Raw genomic sequence first — 17793 nt, 5'->3', positions numbered from 1 at the left:
ATTAATTACAAAATTTACTATTACTATTATTATTATTATTATTATTATTATTATTATTATTATTATTATTATTAATTATTATTATTAATTGTTTGTTAGACATTAATTATTAATTTTTTAAAGACAGCTTGATGTAATGTGATGTTGTAGAAATACGTAATACTAATGAATTAATAATAGTTAATTTTAATTAATATTTAGTTTTTATTGTTTACATTCAATGTGATTCTCAACCAGATCAGTCTGTGGTTCGTAAGGTCTCTTGTAAGCGCACCGGAGGCAAACTCTGCCTCAGAAGTACTTAGACCATCATGGCTGTCTAAACAGAAGACATGACTTCACGTAGGATCCAACTGGATCCAAGAAGCACTGTATTCTGTAAGTGCTGCAGGTTGTGATGACCTGGAATAATGTCCAGCCAAGCCACCGTGCAATACCTGCGTGCACTGTGCCCAACGCTTCCAACACCACTGGAATACCAGTGTTCGACAATGCCACATGTGGCTCACCTCCACCCGCAAGTCACTGTATTTTGTCAACTTCTCAGCATGTTTTCTGGCAATGTTGCCATCAGCAGGACAGCTGATATCAATAAGAAGACAACTGCTTGTTTTCTTATTTTTAAACAGATATCAGGACGATTAATGCACCAGTCTTCCTAGCGGTAGGGATGGCTGTATCTCACATCATAGTGATGTCAGGATGATGCCGGTACCGTCTGCTTTCCACTGGAACTCCAAAATGACAACAAATGTCTCAGTTTATAATGGAGTCCACCTGATTGTGTCAATCCGTGTAGTCCATCGGTGCCAAGGCACTACAGCCTGCCACAAAGTGGTCAACTGTTTTCAGGCCTACACTGCACAAGCGGGAAGTGGGACTGACATCTCGATGCAGAATGGTGCGCTCATAATACTGAGTCCGAAGAGCTTAGTCTTGAGCAGCAACAACCAGTCCCTCAATTTGTAGCAGGAAGATTCAATGACTTCAGCCATCTGTAGATCTCTTTCATGTCCATAGGTGGTTTCTCAGTGAGAGGGCGATACTAACCATGCATAGGTTTTCTGCCCCAGGACTGTACACGAAGAGAACCGCTGCACATACGGAAATGTTTTGCATCTGCCTGAGGTGCCTGCTCGAAGACACCATCACACATCACACATCACACAGGATGGTCCCACTTCCATGCATATTATTATGTTATCATTGTGTTATTAATATTTATAATAATATTAATTATTATTAATTAACAATAATAATGTTGCACTGATAGTTGTTACATAATTTACTAATAGTGCTATAATGCTGCACTATAAGTCTACTATAACGTGCTAATACCAAGTTTGCAAATACAAAAATTGAATTTCTGATATAGTTTTTAAAAAATATTGACACAATGGTGAAACTAACTTTAATTATGCTGAATAGGCAAAGATAGATTTTAACAAATTTGTAGGTTTGAAATATCATAGAATTTAATACAAACAAGCCCTGGTGTATACCCATTATGAATACATAATGGCCGGCTTGGACCTACTAGAGACCCAGATCACTGTACAGATCCAGACACACAGCTGCAGTCAATTTTGCTGAACCGTTTGGTGTACAGGTACCTTTTTCTTTTCTTTCCGAGTAACAATAATGAGGAAATGTATTGAAATTAAACAGCCCCAATTTCTACGAAGTCTTTGAGCAAAAGAAAACAAATACAACAATGTAAAGCCGGCACCATTACAGTCAGACCTCATTATTCCAACACCCAACAACACCCTCGCTTTCTGACGAAGGTACACGTGAAACCAATTTACATGGTCACTGTGTATTTGTTACCGATAATCTGACGTTTGCATTTGTCTGACAGAAACCAGCAGGACAAACGTTGTTGAATAACAAGGTCTGACTGTACTATTACAAAAGAAAACGTGCATCCCTAACATGTTCAAGATGAATTACATGGCCAACAACCAGTCACTGTTCATCACTATCAGAATGTTGATTTCCAGAGTGTTGATAGTACTGCAAGGGTGTATTTTGGGTAACGGCATTATCATGGGTGTAAGGCAATGTATGCATAAATATGGCATATTTTCGTGCATTAGTTTGAGTGAGATACTTCTGCAGTATTGTATATGATTATTATAGCGTGCTGATGGTCACGGCACACACAATAGATGGTGTAATTTATGAGAAATTACAGCCAATGACAAGGCAAACGCTACTTTAGGCCAGGGTAGTAGGGAATCAAACTGTTGCTAACAAAGCTTACACTGCATTGTAGTGATATTGACTGTATTGTTGCATGTCATCATGCTTGTCACTGTACAAATAAGAAGGCAGTTTGTCAGCAGTGCGACTCGTTTGCATTGCTGTAACTAGAACTGAGAAAGAGACTTCGTTATTCTTCTGTTAGATAGGAGTTACGCTGTATGTTCTGATTTGAAAGTGATAACTTCCCTATATGGTCGTGCCGTGCAGGTAAGAGTAATGAAGTACAAATTTGCTGCTCAGTGGCTGCTATTTGTGCCTGCCAGATAAGAATAAAACTTAACACATAATATTATTGATAACAAAGAACACACTATTTAGTGATGAGCATTTGATGGGTCTTGCTGCAAAAAGTGGCTATACTGTATATGTCAAAACAACCTTTGTTTTATTTTTTAACAAATTTTTTACAGAGCGACAACCGCTGCCTGTTTGTGCTGTGATTGCCAAATGATGCATATGCATATACCGTATTTGCTATTGGATAATAATCTCTGACGTGCACAATAAATTATAATCACGAGCATATGACACAGTAATTGTATACCACTAGTAAAACATTGAATGGTTTGCACTCCTTGACATCATAATTTCATATTCGAATATGGGGTGAAGAAGGCGATCATTGGGTCTGCAAATCAGAACTGGAGAGAAGTCATTCAAGAATTATTAGAAGTGGTCAGTTGCGAATCTACATAGAGAAATATCACACTGACAAGTCGTAATACGACATAGCAAACATCTGTTGTAGTTGCATGGTCACCTTGTCAAAGCTTGCAATCATTTCTGTACTAGAACCAGATATCCACACAGCCTATTGGTTGCTACCCTATCAGTCTCTACCAAAGCCCACCAACGACTTCCAGGAAGGCCAATCCAATATAATTATTTGTTTCCCATAACATCAAGAAGCTTGAAATATGTGGCAAGCAGTCCATTACTGCTGAAAACCACTTACCAAATTTATGTGCCTTGATGCATAGCATGGCAATCATGTGCAATTCTATGTACTTGGAGGACACCACAGGCATGATTCTGTTCTGCACATGTCGAAGTTTGGTACCTTCAACATCTTTTCATGATATTATTCATAAACTATTAATAGTTGCTACTTCTTGATAGGCGGACGCTAGGAGCATGTTTCACAGTCGGTAATGAGCACATGAGATATACATGGGTGTTCAACACAACAGAGCACACACATGGGGTCAAAACAAGTAATAATGGGTATCAAAATGAACCCTAAGATCAGATAATAAACAAATGCAAATGCTGCCAAACAAGGACATGAAACAAAAGCAAGATATGATATTAGAGTGGCCTAAATGATCAAACAAATGCTACCCTACCTAATGATTTTGCTACTGTATTCATTCAATCTCATGGGTCTCCACAATGGAAGTAAATGTGTCTATTTCATAATCAATCCACCAACAAAAATCAAACGACTCCACCGAAACAGTCACACACACAGTTAGTGACATCAAAAATGCTCATCGGTTCGCTTCTTTTTCAAACACACTGCAACATAGCTCTCTAGTTCTCGTAATGTCGATGGTTTTAGTGTATCAAAATCAATCTCAATTTCATCAGGATTTGAGTCTTTGAGACTTGACTCTCTCTGCTGAATGATGTTGACAACCTTCCCAAGCTTCTCGCCTATTAATCAAGTCAATCAATAACAATATTCAAACACAACAGACACTGAAAATGTTCACTACCGGGAAGTTTGTTAATGTTGCGACTGAGTTGTAGCTTCTCATCATAAGACATCGGCTTGGCTGTGTCTTCATCATCACTGCTTTCAAGACGAAGTCTCTGTATTGCATCCCTTGATTAAGCACATAAACACAATAAGACGAATGTATTGTGCCTTAACAACAGAGACAATAAATTAGCCTTATTACTTGTTGGTTTGTCTCTTTACGGATGACCTCTGCATTCCTGCAATTTGTGCTCCCCCAAAAGGGGTGAGTGTATTGACTGGAGCTACTACTTTCTTTTTCTCTGTTGCACGCACACACTCACTCACACACACACGCACGCGCGCACGCACGCACGCACGCACACACACACACACACACACACACCAATCACCAATCACCAATTGACAGCTCTTGACAGCAAGCAGTAACACACTATTCACACTAGTACTCCACAACCATACAGTCTACGAGACTAAAGACGAGACCCACACGTTCACAGAACACACGCACAGCAACACACCTCACTAAACAAAAAATTGGTCATATCAAAGGGCCAAAGTGCAAGTCATCACAGAGATCTAGAGTTACACAATGCCTTAAGTCACCTGACAGACTCTCATGCAGCTTCTATTATAATAACTCCATACTTACTTCGTACACTCAACATTCAATCCATCCATCAGTGAGCCGTTCCTTTCTATCGACTGCGTGCCCGTCGCCCTACGAGCGTCGTTCGCTAATCTCATCGACATGCCGGCTCCTTCCATTGACTTATACCTACCGGCAGCACCAGAATCTGCGTCTGTCATTCCGACTCGTTCACACATGCCTCACGACACAAAACAGAGCAGTCACTGACACAGGAAGACGTGATTTCGACTCCATTTTGTCGAGATTTTGCGCTGTTGCTTACCAAATCGCGCGCAAAACGACGTGGCATCGACAGAACGCTTCCCTTTTTATAAGACTAAGCAAAAAACTATGAGCTAGATATGAGTAGACCCTGAAAAGTACAGAGTGAAATTTAGTCTCGAGTAGCCGGAAAAATGTAGGCGGAGATGGTCTGGCTACGCGAGCGGATCCCCGCTTACATACGGGAGATTGAAGAGTGGCAAATCAATGCAATGCCTCCGACTTTGAGGGAGACGGCGGTGCTGGATGGTGCGTTTGATTGGTTTTTTGGAGGCTGATTGTTGACGGTGGGTGCTGCAATGTAGGGCACTTGGATCGCGTGTGGAGTGTGAGTTGGAATCCTGCTGGAACGTTACTGGCATCCTGTGGTGGAGATAAAACAGTATCTAGCTTGCAGACTGTGATGCAAAGCGTTCAGAATATGTTTAGATTTTGATATACTTACGTTACAATTAGCTAATATTAATTAATTAATTACAGGATTTATTATTATTTATTAATTATTAATTGTTTGGTAGACATTAATTATTAATTGTCTGGTAGAAATATTAATTATTAATTGTCTGGTAGAAATATTAATTATTAATTGTCTGGTAGAAATATTAATTATTAATTGTCTGGTAGAAATATTAATTATTAATTGTCTGGTAGAAATATTAATTATTAATTGTCTGGTAGAAATATTAATTATTAATTGTCTGGTAGACATTAATTATTAATTGTCTGGTAGAAATATTAATTATTAATTGTCTGTTAGACATTAATTATTAATTGTCTGGTAGACATTAATTATTAATTGTCTGGTAGACATTAATTATTGATTGTTTGGTAGACATTAATTATTAATTTTATAAAAAAGCTTCTTGATGTAAAAATTAATAATTAATAATATTATTATAATAAAATAATAATAATTAATGTCTACCAGACAATTAATAATAATGAATTATGTAATTAATATTAGCTAATTATGTAATGTGTCGTGCTCAACCAGATCAGTCTGGTTTGTAAAGTCTATTACAAGTACCGGAGCAAACCCTGCTTCAGAAGTACTTAGACCATCACGGCTGTCTAGAAAGAAGACATGACTTTACGAAGGATCCGAGTAGATCCCAGGTGTACTGTTTTCTGTAAGTGCTGCAGGTTGTGATGACCTGGAAAATTGTGTTATTACTATTTTATAATAATATTAATTATTAGTAATTAACAATATATTGTTGCACTGATAGTTACAGAATATGTTTAGATTTTGATATGCTTACCTTACAATTAGCGGATATTAATTAGTTACAGGATTTAAAAGTATTATTAATTAATTGTCTGTTAGACAGTAATCATTATTTTTTAAAGAGTGCTTCTTGATGTAATGTGATGTTGTAGAAATACGTAATACTAATGAATAAATACCAAATATTAATTAAAAATTAACTATTAGTAATTCATTAGTATTATGTACAAGAATTCTTTAAAAAATTAATAGTTAATGTCTACCAGACAATTAATAAATAATAAATTATGTAATTAATATTAGCTAATTGTATAATATAATTGTGTTATTGATATTTATAATAATATTAATTATTAATAATTAACAATATAATGTTGCACTGATAGTTATTACATAATGTACCACTAAGTAGTAGTGCTTATCACTTACTATAATGCTGTACTATAAGTCTAAAATTAAATATAAATAGATAATGGTATAACGTGCTAATACCAAGTTTGCAAATACAAAAATTGAATTTCTGGTATAGTTTCTTGAAAAGATTGGCACAATTTTTGAAACAATTTTAATTACACTATTTGATTATAGACAAAGATAGAATTTAGTAAACAAGCCCTGGCCATATACATAATGGCATGGGCTTATACTATAGACCCAGATCACTATAGATCCAGGCACACAGCTTCAGTCAGGTTTGCTAAACCGTTTGGTGTACAGTTACCTTTTCTTTCCAAGTAATTAAAATTGGATAGCCCAATTTTATGAATTCTTTGAGCAAAAGAAAACAAATGCATTATGAAAAGCCTGCATCATTACATCACATTTTGACGAAGGTACACGTGAAACCAATTTGCATGGTCACTGTGTATTTGTTACCGATAATCCAACGGTTGCATTAGTCCGACAGAAACCAGCAGGGCAAACAAGGTCAGAAATCAAGGTCTGACTGTGTTATTACAAAGGAAAACGTGCATCTCTAATGTGTTCAAGATAAATTACATGGACAGCAACCAATCATTGCTCATCACTGTCAGAAAGTTGATTGCCAGAGTGTTGATTATATGGCCAGGGTGTATTTTTGGGCAAGAGCATTATTACGGGTGTAATCAGCAGTATGACTCGTTTGGTCATGAACACATTTTTGAAGTAATTACTTAGTGATAACTTTCCCTACATGGTTGTGCTGTGCAGGTAAGAGTAGTGAAGTACAATTTTTTGTTGCTTGGTGGCTACTATTTGTGCCTGCCAGATAAGAGCAAAACTTAATCTGTTCCTGAATGGCTGGCTCATGACACATAATACTGATAACTAAGAACACACTATTTAGAGTCTTGCTGCAACAAGTGGCTGTATTACAGCCTTTGTTGTATTATAACAATTTTTGTACAGAATGGCAACTGCTGCTTGTTCGTGCCGTGATTGTCTAATGATGCATAGACATGTACTTGCTACTGAATAATAACATCTAACGTGCACCATTAACGGTACAATAAATTATAATCACGAATATATATGACATGATAATTGTATACCACTCGTAAAACATTGAATGGTCTGCACTCCTTGACATCATAATTTCATATTCGAATATGGGGTGAAGAAGGCGATCATTGGGTCTGCAAATCAGAACTGGAGGGAAGTCATTCAAGAACTATTAGAAGTGGTCAGTTACGAATCTACACAGAGAAATATCACATTGGCAAGACGTAATACAACACTGCAAACATTTGTTGTAGTTGCATGGTCGCCTTGTGGCACAAAGCTTGCATCAGCTAGTTTTGATGGTACAGCATGCATCTGGAAGGCATCACAAAATGGTGAGATAGTGACGCCATTTTGATTGCCTTTACAAATTAAACCATCAAACGACTTCCAGATTTTGAATTGGTTACTACCCTGGAAGGCCATGAGAACGAAGTCAAATCAGTCTCCTGGTCGCCATCAGGATCTCTCCTATCAACATGCAGTAGAGACAAGAGCGTGTGGATATGGGAAGGTACATTGCATGATATAACTGTTTACTAATATTTAATGTACAAACAATCATTACAATTGAGTGTATCGATGACATCGTATTCATTGCCTTGCAATGTTTTTTTTATTTTAGTTACAGAAGACGAAGAGTACGAATGTGCCAGTGTCTTGACCGATCACAAGCAGGACGTAAAGAACGTGAAGTGGCATCCACAGCTGGAGGTATTGTCATGGTAACGTGCGCTAAGAGTCCCATCGACTTCTGATCTGGATTCCTCTATTGTTTCCCGGCTGTGGGCGACCGTTCTCGTCTGCCATGTTCATGTATATTAGATATCCCACACATCCTGCCATTGCGACTGCACCGAGTCTCATGACAAATTTGTTCTGATCACATACAGAGATATCACGTGATGAAAACGTGTATTTTAATCTGGTGCTTTATCTGACCGGTCTTTGAAACAGCTCGAAATTGGTTACTCGGAAGAAGAGAGTCGTTCTTCCGGCCAAACCTTTCGGCCTATTGCTGTCCATACTAAAATACCCGGACAAACATGCCCGGATGCGACTTTTCTGGAACCACTTTGTAAACGCACTCAATAAGTTTAGTAGGCAAGAAACTAAACGATCACGTTCATTTTGATTTCTCAACAAGACATCAAGATTTCAACTATACGCGGACTGTATTTAGATTGCATGGTATTAAGGTATTGGGCAGTTGTTGACATGAAAGAACATTTTAGTTTACTTGTCAGAGCCAAAAGCAATTAACAATATATTTAAATTCCCCCTTTGTATTCGGACATATGATGACCGTGCTGCATGCTTCCTATGATATCACTTTACTCAGTTATATTAGGCACCACTTCCTATTCTCTTCTCAGAGATTTGTGACAAATGGGGTGCATCCTTCCTTACAACAGTGACACCTATCACTGTAAGATACATCTCTGTTTTGCAGACTTTGAGCTCTTGTGGATACGATGATATCATCAAGATGTACAAGGAAGATGAAGACGACTGGTCAGTCGGTTTTAAATGCCATTTCTCTTTGTCTTACAGCTAGAGTTTTCTACTCACGACATGCAGGTATTGCTATGACACACTGGTGGGACACGAATCTACAGTCTGGTCAATAACATTCGACCAGTCGGGAAATCGACTAGGCAATTGATCCAACTGGAATATTTACTGTCACCATCTAATAGAACTGTTTTCTTAGCATCTTGTAGTGACGACAAAACCGTCAAAATCTGGCAGGCTTACCACCCTGGAAATCAAGAAGGTAAGTCGTGGGTGTGTAGCAAATGGGTTGTGGGCATTACTTGAGGCATCAGACATCAACGAGACGTTGATATGTTGTAGGTGTTGTTACATCGGGGAACAATCCTAAATGGAAATGTATATGTACAGTGAGCGGACATCACTCACGAACAATATTCGACATCGACTGGTAACAACACCTACTACATAACAACAGACAACTCACGACTCGACTCATTAAAAGGTGTTATGTGTGTACCAATAGGTCACCATCGGGAGTGTTGGCCACTGCTTCGGGAGATAACACGATTCGCCTGTTTCAAGAGGTTAGACATTGGTGGCTTGACATGACAACTGTTACTGTCACTAGTTTTTAACATTGGTCGTCTTCATATCAAGTACACATACAGTAGTCTGCATCTACGACGTCCATTGATGTTATTGAAAAATGTCTAATTGTATCAAGTGCACTGTAAGTGCAATTTGTATATATAACAGACATTTTTAATGAACGTTGTAGATGCATGCAGAGTACCTGATAGCTAGGGGTTGGTGGTAGGCCTTTCTTTGCTTTCTGCAGTCCTTCCACGTGGGGACAGAAATGGGGAGAAGGGTTGTATCACATGACCCTCCTTTACTGCAACAAGGTCACGTGATATTACCTCCCTCCCTTTGCTATCCTCGTGTGGAAGGACCACCAAAAGCACAGAAATGCCAGGGTCGAGGCTAGGTTCTAGGTTGGAGGCAAGTTGTTTTGTTCAGCACGAGAATGCTAATCTAAATTTGGTTTGCTACAATTCTCCACATGAATTACACATATTATGTGGTAAACACAGAAATTCAGTACATTCATTCATTCCAATGTGGAAAGTTAGTTGTCAAGATCGAAACAACATTCCAGAGACATTGTCAAAAGGAAGGTTGTAAAAATGAGTGGCAGTAAGCTTAGTCAGGGTTTCCCCTAGGCAAACTGGAACCGAGCGGGCCACCTGGTTTAAAAAGTGGGCGAGCTGCTTTTATGAGACATAATCACTCAGTGCTAATCCTTGACATCGTGTGAGCAACGAACCTCCTAGGGTTAGTCTTTGTAAACGAACTGGGACTACTACCATTACTTCACATATTCTGTCATACACTGTACTTGAGTCACGTGAATAGCTGATATTAAGGCCCGCCTGGTGTAAAGCTAGGGCTTGAGTACACACACACTTGAGTTCACTAAGTTAAATACACTCCTCTCTATTCTAGGATGAGTCCACATCGCAAGATTCCAGAAATCAGCCATCATTTAGCGTCACTGTTTCAGTTGACAAAGTACATTTCGTGCATTTTCTGTATCTCTGGTGTGTGTTTTATCACGATGTTCTTTTGACAGGCACACAGTCAAGATGTCAATTCGGTGTCCTGGAACCCCAAACGTCCAGACCTACTCGCGTCGGCGTCGGACGACAACTCGATCAAATTGTGGACATACAGTACATAGTCACACAGTACATAGTCACACAGTACATAGTCAGTCACTTGATCATCATGCCTCTAGTGTACGACACTGCCGATTGAGCATCGTAATAATAACAGCTGATGAACACTCTGTTACTCCAACACAACACATACTGTACCACTCGAAAGCAATAAATACCATTCACATGTCCCAGCGTAAGTTGTAAAAGAACTCTACCTTAGAGCTGTCTTTCCGATTGCATATGACAAGTTGAAGTTACTAACTGATCCAACTACCTACACTGCCCACCAACCAGCAAAGATACGGTGAGATGAATTCAAGCTACTTCATGCAACAACAACCGCAGTAGCAAGATAACAATCAATGAGACAAAACCTAGTCAAGAGCGTCTCTCAAAGGGCGTCTTCGAATGACTGCATGATGTCACTCTGAAATGTCATGTCCACGGTCGCAGACATCTGAAACGAGAACGACACGTCACATTCAAGTAATGATGACAAACCATGAAATCAAAAATGAATCGCATGTTACAAGAACATGAAACTGAAGGAGGCATTTGCAATCTACTAAATAGGCAGGTGTGTGTGTGCGTGCGTGTTTGTGTGTGTTTCCCAGGCAATGCCAGTTACCTCCTCGAGTGGGTAGCGTAGGTGTAGAGCATTTTGGTGTGGTATTATGGTATATACTACCAACGATGTGCAGTACACAACATTCATGCAACATGTAACCTAACTTACTGCTTCTCGTTTCCGTCTTTCTTGTTCCCGCATTTTCTGTCTGTCTATCTCGGCTTGTTGCTTTTCTTGCTCGACCATATGCTGTTTTCTTACTCTCTCTATCATTTCGTCTTCCTCTTTCTCACTACACAACACATCATCATGAAATGAACTGTTGCTTGCAGGTTTGCATGCATTCCAACCGTAGCTTTTCTTCTGCAAGTTTCATCCGTTCCTTTTCGGCTTGTGCTTTCTGCTGCCTCAACATTTCCTCTTGAGCTTTCATTGCTCTCTCCTAACACCATCCAAACAAGCAATCAGTTCATCACTGTATAGTATTGTCTATAAAGTGCACTCCGCTTAATGGGACCACCATGTTGGTCCAGCTTTGTAATGGCTCATTTAAGAGGCAACAATATTGTCTCTTACTAGCAGCTAGGGTTGTTAAGAAAGAGAGAAACACACGAGTCATTCCACATAAAACGTTAGGGATCAACTAAGCAGCCGGCCACAAGCAGTAAACTCTCATTGTGCTACACTGACTGGGCAGTGATTAACATATGCATCAAGGCTATTTATTTTGTGACAAGGAAAGAACTGCTTGGTGCCGCACAGCAAATGTCTACCTGTCCAAGTAAGACACAGTAGACTCATCAAGTCCCTGCTCCACACAGTACCGTTGTAGCCAGTACAAACACCATTTGGTGACAGCATGTGTAAGTCTCAAGGTTGTCATCATCATCTGATCATCATCATCATCATCATCATCATCATCATCATCATCATCATCATCGTCGTCATCACAACTTCCCATGATATTAGTGTTGGTGCCATCATTCTGTGAGACCATCAGAAGTCAGACAACTAACTTTTTATGTCTATGAGCAACATGGCAGGGCAAAATCTATCTCCTGTCAGCCAATCAACTATCAATGAGGAAGTGAAACAGCAGTCTACAGCCACCTACCTGGCCCCAATATCCATTGTCTGATGTTTGGCAATGTTTTTGTATTAAAGCCCTGTAAAACTGGCCCATTTAACTGACTGTCCCTATTAACTGGTGGTGCGGAGTGCACATAACATGACAAACCCTTTCTTCTTTCTCTCTTGCTTGTTTCTTGAACAACTCAAAGCTCGACGCTGAAGATGAAGACGGAGCAGCTGTTTGCACTCCAGACTGCGTAGGTGTCTTCGCATTCGCAAGGTTAGACCACGAACTGATGTTTTGAACCTTTACCTCCTTAGCAAAACACAATTGCGTTACATTCACAAGTAATGATTAGTTATTGTTATTCATAAGTAATAGTAATCTGCCTCCATTCTTCACCAACTCAAACCCATTCTCCTGATTTAAAATACAGTAGACGGATTCATGCACAGAGCAGCACACTAAACAGTGCTTTTAAACACAAAGTAATTTCCAACCTATAGTATGCATTTGTAAAGTAGAATTTATACAAAGAATTCAATTTCAAAACTGTCATGTCACACCCTCACACCTGGTTTTGTAGTAACCATGCCACTTACTGTTCAGAATTTCCGTAAACAAATTAGTTTTTGCAAGCGATGTTCTTTATTATTGTTTTACGAGCATGGAGTACTGTAGTGTACTGTTTATCTAATCTTTAGAACACAAATCACCAGCACCATGCTTGCTACAATTTACTCATGCACTTGCTACAAGTTCAGGATATTTCATTTCTGAGTCGAAGTGCTGGATTTCTCCATTGCTCAACACCTTATGATCCTCCACACAGACGAGCTACTAAAGTATTGGCTATTTATTCTGTACACATCCGGGTTTGTTAAAGCATCCAAGTTTGTAAACGCATCCGGGGTGGTTTTAGCTTCATAAGGTCCAGAAGAATACAAACAACCATCGGGACATCGTGAACGGGATGCTTAATCACAAAAGTATGGTCTCAGAGATTCCGAAACCATTCTGCAAGAAGTAAATTGAGCATAAGGAAGAAGAATAACACCTACTCAAAGCTTGATTCTGTATGGAGATGCTGCGCTCCGGAGATAGCCACAACATATTCGACGATCTATATTATTCGTAGGCCCACCTGTATTTTTCGTAGGCGACTTTTTGCAGCAAAAATTCGTACTATGAATATATTTGTAAGTGTGGCAACCCTGAATGTGTTAAAGGCTGAGAAACTCATTACAATAGAAATTAACACCATCCGTGTGGTGTCTGCACCCAGCTCATCCCGTCGATAGTGTCATATTTGCCAGAAGCAATTACACATTAGGTACTGTCCTATAATGTAGTATAACGTATGGAGAGCTGCTAGACTGCGCAATGAAAGGAGTATAGAGTCTATCCCTTTAGTACACAAGCACCTATCTTCAATCATCACACTTTACCTTCTTCGCTGACGTGTCACTTGATGTCCCTTTGGTTGCTACACAGAGTATAAGGCCATCACACCAAAAACAATCAAACATTACCACCCAAAATGACCTTGTGATAAAGGTGCTATTCTTCCAGCCGTTGGAAGTTGAGCCACTCCAAATGTAACTGTCTCTTTCGGCTCACTGACTCCCTTAAAAGGTTGGCCGTTTTGAGCACTGCTGTTGGCTACAGCATCTACTCCGGTATCTACTCCGGTAGCTGAAACGGTTGATGTGCTGGCTAATTTGGCACTGACTGCAACAGGCTTAGATTGAGAGGTAACAGGGGCAGCTGCAGTTGTCAACGAGTTTTCGTCCACTTTTGTGTGACTCTTCTTTTCGCCGGCTACAACACTAGACATTAGGAGAAACATAAAGCACCGTAGCAAATATGACAACCTGTGGATGACTCTGATTTACTAGGTTGAGGTGCTGATTGTGTCTGAAGAAAACAGATGAACACACGATGAATCACTGTCTACGACTGAGCTACTGAGCTACAGTAAAATGCTAAAACAGCGCTATTGTATTGTTGTTATGATCAATAAAAAATGCAAGTGTAAATGGTGACAAAAGACAGAAGGCAAAAACCTAAACTCAACGACGAACACTGGACAAACTCCGTGGCTATCACATCGAAATTACAGAATAAGACTTTGCAAATAAATTTGTTCAACATTCCATGCAATTGTTGACTAATTAAAAGAATTCACTATTCGTTATTCACTACTCAAGACTGACAAACACACAGACAAACAGACAGACACACAGACAGACAGACAGAGACAGACAGACAGAGACAGTCTCTACCATCTATTGTCAAGCAAATGGAGTGGGGATCCAGTTTGGTCCCATGAGTCTATTGCTAATGTATGGCCAGACAGGTTTTTACACAGTCTTCAAATACATCACAAACGAGAACCTCGTCGTCAATATACGACATCTGATAACCGTCCACACATAACAGTATACAATATTGAAGCCGGATCAAGCACGGACTTAGATATTTCTTTAGCGCACCTCTGGAGCAGTGAAGTAATATTCTCATCAGCATCATTAACAGAAGGTTTTGCTACATCACAAGAGCAAAAAATCTGAGAAATACAGTATGGAACGTCTTCCCGGTAAAGAGGCTGTTAGATTGGTTCCACTTGTTTGTGAGGATTTTGGACATTGGGGTCAAGAAGCAGAAACATATTTACATCAGTTGTCAATAAGGTCAACAGACGAGCACGGCAAGAACAATAGTTCTCAGTTCAAGACTTACTGGAGAGAATGCTTATCAACTCAATTGCAGAAGTGTAATGCAAGGGTTATATACTGAAAAGTAGAGGAACTTGCATGTTACATTGTCAAATGTAGTCTTCCAGGTCCTTTGGGCCTTGGAAACCTGTTTAGAAAATGTATTTGACTTTTGAGAACACTATTAGCGATCTGTAGTTTGCGTTTCATTGTAATAGCTGTGATTTATGAAAATATACTACCATTGACATACATACATACATACATACAGACTGACAGACAGGAGACACAGTGTTTTATTCTTCCATAAGTGTGTGGGACAGACAGACAGACAGACAGACAGACAGACAAACAGACAGAGACAGACTGAATTCAGAATTTACAATTCATTATTCACTACTCAAGCACGACCGAATAGAGTACATATGACCAGAAGTAACCAACACGTTATGATCATAATATTACAACTATTCGTGGCACACAGGCAGTCGAACACAATAGAACAACAATAACAACAAAACCGACATCTGCTACCTTATCTCATAGCAATACTACAGTGTACATGAGTGCACAATAAATATAATAGTAATTACAACACATGATGCCAACGAGGTAGGCACATATCCATATTAATTAAGCAACAACGTTAACATAAAGTAGCCTTATTCTCTGCCCATAATCGTTGCACCACAGACTAGCAGCAGTAGCAGTCACTTACCTGTGCAGCAACCTTCTGGGCAGAGCCGGTCCCTAAAAAGTGAAACACACCAGTCAACCATTAGTATGGGAATACAGGGTGACATTAGTCAATCGATATTAACTAATTAATCTCATGCACTTTCCGATCAAGCATGTGCAGATGCAGTAAGCTGTTACCTCCCCACGAAGTCATCTACCGAAATAAACCCAGCTGCATCAACTCCAATCTGAGAGTTGACGCAAGACATAATCACGATTTCATCAACGGCAATCATACGCGAAAGACGGCAGAATGTGCAATGGAAATCAGTTGGATTCTATGGTGAGTGATCTACGACTCAAACGAGACAAAGTTCCACTAGACAGTAATACAGAGACCAGACTAAGCGGCACAGTGCAACCAGTTGAATGAGTGTCCATCACTCTGTTTATCATTCATTTTAAATATGTAGTCACAGCCTCTCATTTACAGAATACTGCAAGTAAAAAGGGCTAAAACACATCCAGTCATATAAAGAAAAGCGTGTCAAACATGCATACGCGTTACACCAATCCAGCATACCAAATTCAAACTCTGAGACAGAGTGCAATAGACAAATAAATACTGCGAGAGTTATGGTGAACTTCATGGATCCCCAGCAACCTGCTAACGCTCATACATGCGTAGCTAAGGTCCCAAAGGAAACCACGAGTACCAACCACATGCTCTCTAACATTCACTAAAATGGGGATGGGACGTTATAAGCTATGTGACTACGCTACTCTACGTTTATCTCAGTGCTTTCATCTTTGATACCTTGTTCCTCTGAGTCACTGCTGCTGTCAGAGCTGGAACTGGAACCCGAGCTGGAGCCTGAACTGCTAGACGATGAGCCACTGCTGCTACTGCTGCTGTCACTCAAACGAGACGGACCCCCAATGTCAACTATAAGGTTTTTCTCTGCCATTTCTATAGAATCACAACAAACGGAATTACATGTGTCAGAAAGAGAGACAGTAAAGGTGAGTGTTCGACAGTTCGTCACAAGAGTCAGTTTGTTACAAAGTCGATTGGCAGATCAGTCTCAATGTGTAAATTCAGCTTTACAATATGCTTACCAAACTAGTTGCATCAAAAGAAACATATGTAGGAAAAGAAATGCATGCATGCATACAGAAAGTGTGTGTGCATGCATGCGTGCGTGTGTGTTTGTGTAAGGCATAATTCTTTTAGTTGAGCAAATGATGCAAGTAAAAATATTTCTACACATATGTTATTAATAAATACAATGCATGCACAACAAAACAATGAGAAACTTCAATCAGAGCAGCAGTTAATCACCTTGCGCTTTCTTAGATGAAACCGCAGGCTGCCCAAGTTGACTACTGACATCCTACACACCACACATCACTCAAAATCGCAAAGGATCCACCGTTTCTATTTGCTCTATTTGCTCTACCTGCAGTCGTTTCTCCACCTCTTCCTTTTTCTTTTGTTGTTCAGACATTCTGCTGTCTCCCTTTGCCTTCTTCCTTGCTAAAAACAAATATACAATTAACGCACAACATCATCTCCACTCTTACCAAAACTAGTTACTTTCCCCCACAAACAGCCCAAGCTTTGCCAAAAAATCAAACCAGAATGACAATTTGTGTAATATGAAACAAATTGTTTATTTAGTAAAGAACTTTGTGAGGTAAAGTTCTAAGAATTCCTAAAGCACTACACAGAGCAAATGTATCAACCTGTGCTCTCCAAAACCCAACATTACATGATTCACGGTCAAAATCCAATCCGACCACAATGAAACCGATTGACAACTGATACGTAAAACAGGAAGTTCAAAACATAAAGTAGGAACAATGCTGAAAAAATCAATCATGATTGAGAGATAAGCACTAATTAAATAAGAACATTATGTGTAATGCATATATTATTACAATTCC

General features: G+C 39.3%; 3 protein-coding genes across 5 annotated transcripts in view; 1 reads left to right on the top strand and 2 right to left on the bottom strand.

The window, feature by feature from the left end:
* Positions 1 to 3645: 3645 nt before the first annotated feature.
* LOC134191033 (bromodomain-containing protein 3-like) lies at positions 3646 to 5025 on the bottom strand. Of its 3 annotated transcripts, XM_062659590.1 has the most exons (5): positions 4885 to 5025; positions 4623 to 4800; positions 4173 to 4549; positions 3987 to 4096; positions 3646 to 3924 (listed from the first exon to the last, which is right to left on the bottom strand). In XM_062659590.1, the coding sequence occupies exons 3-5, from the start codon at positions 4205 to 4207 to the stop codon at positions 3749 to 3751; spliced, it is 321 nt and encodes a 106-aa protein (XP_062515574.1). In that variant the 5' UTR covers positions 4208 to 4549; positions 4623 to 4800; positions 4885 to 5025; the 3' UTR covers positions 3646 to 3748. The 3 variants fall into 3 exon arrangements, with proteins under 3 accessions (XP_062515574.1, XP_062515573.1, XP_062515575.1); XM_062659589.1 differs by lacking the exon at positions 4173 to 4549; XM_062659591.1 differs by lacking the exons at positions 4623 to 4800; positions 4885 to 5025 and having other exon boundaries at positions 4173 to 4612.
* A 70-nt stretch (positions 5026 to 5095) lies between these two features.
* On the top strand, positions 5096 to 10864 carry LOC134191554 (probable cytosolic iron-sulfur protein assembly protein CIAO1 homolog). The gene is made up of 13 exons (XM_062660175.1): positions 5096 to 5132; positions 5189 to 5263; positions 7691 to 7774; positions 7848 to 7928; positions 7988 to 8107; positions 8219 to 8307; positions 9047 to 9108; positions 9175 to 9251; positions 9308 to 9370; positions 9451 to 9538; positions 9614 to 9674; positions 10597 to 10662; positions 10724 to 10864. Exons 1-13 carry the CDS (start codon positions 5096 to 5098, stop codon positions 10829 to 10831), a joined length of 1011 nt encoding a protein of 336 aa, XP_062516159.1. The 3' UTR covers positions 10832 to 10864.
* The window catches only part of LOC134190738 (bromodomain-containing protein 3-like), a 22912-nt gene continuing 15977 nt past the window's right edge, over positions 10859 to 17793 (bottom strand). The window contains exons 14-24 of the mRNA XM_062659236.1: positions 17307 to 17383; positions 17189 to 17240; positions 16664 to 16816; positions 15887 to 15918; positions 14326 to 14368; positions 13997 to 14272; positions 13900 to 13937; positions 12617 to 12766; positions 11730 to 11821; positions 11548 to 11671; positions 10859 to 11268 (exon numbers count right to left, since the gene is read on the bottom strand). Coding sequence (XP_062515220.1) covers positions 11203 to 11268; positions 11548 to 11671; positions 11730 to 11821; positions 12617 to 12766; positions 13900 to 13937; positions 13997 to 14272; positions 14326 to 14368; positions 15887 to 15918; positions 16664 to 16816; positions 17189 to 17240; positions 17307 to 17383 — 1103 coding nt within the window. The 3' untranslated portion in view covers positions 10859 to 11202. The remainder of the gene's footprint in view (positions 11269 to 11547; positions 11672 to 11729; positions 11822 to 12616; positions 12767 to 13899; positions 13938 to 13996; positions 14273 to 14325; positions 14369 to 15886; positions 15919 to 16663; positions 16817 to 17188; positions 17241 to 17306; positions 17384 to 17793) is intronic.

Source organism: Corticium candelabrum, chromosome 15 (genome assembly GCF_963422355.1).
Source record: "Corticium candelabrum chromosome 15, ooCorCand1.1, whole genome shotgun sequence".
In the NCBI taxonomy this organism is placed as follows: domain Eukaryota; kingdom Metazoa; phylum Porifera; class Homoscleromorpha; order Homosclerophorida; family Plakinidae; genus Corticium; species Corticium candelabrum.
Note: the sequence above shows the minus strand (reverse complement) of the source record. Positions and strands in the feature narration are given on the sequence as shown.

Coding starts and splice junctions, on each gene's coding strand:
- LOC134191033 (XM_062659589.1), bottom strand. CDS start 4,798: ATGTGTGAACGAGTCGGAATGACAGACGCAGATTCTGGTGCTGCCGGT. Junction 4,097..4,622: donor TTGAATGTTGAGTGTACGAA/GTAAGTATGGAG, acceptor TGCTTAATCAAG/GGATGCAATACAGAGACTTC. Junction 3,925..3,986: donor CAACATTAACAAACTTCCCG/GTAGTGAACATT, acceptor CTTGATTAATAG/GCGAGAAGCTTGGGAAGGTT.
- LOC134191554 (XM_062660175.1), top strand. CDS start 5,096: ATGCCTCCGACTTTGAGGGAGACGGCGGTGCTGGATG. Junction 7,775..7,847: donor TTCAAGAACTATTAGAAGTG/GTCAGTTACGAA, acceptor CATTTGTTGTAG/TTGCATGGTCGCCTTGTGGC. Junction 9,539..9,613: donor ACAATATTCGACATCGACTG/GTAACAACACCT, acceptor GTGTACCAATAG/GTCACCATCGGGAGTGTTGG.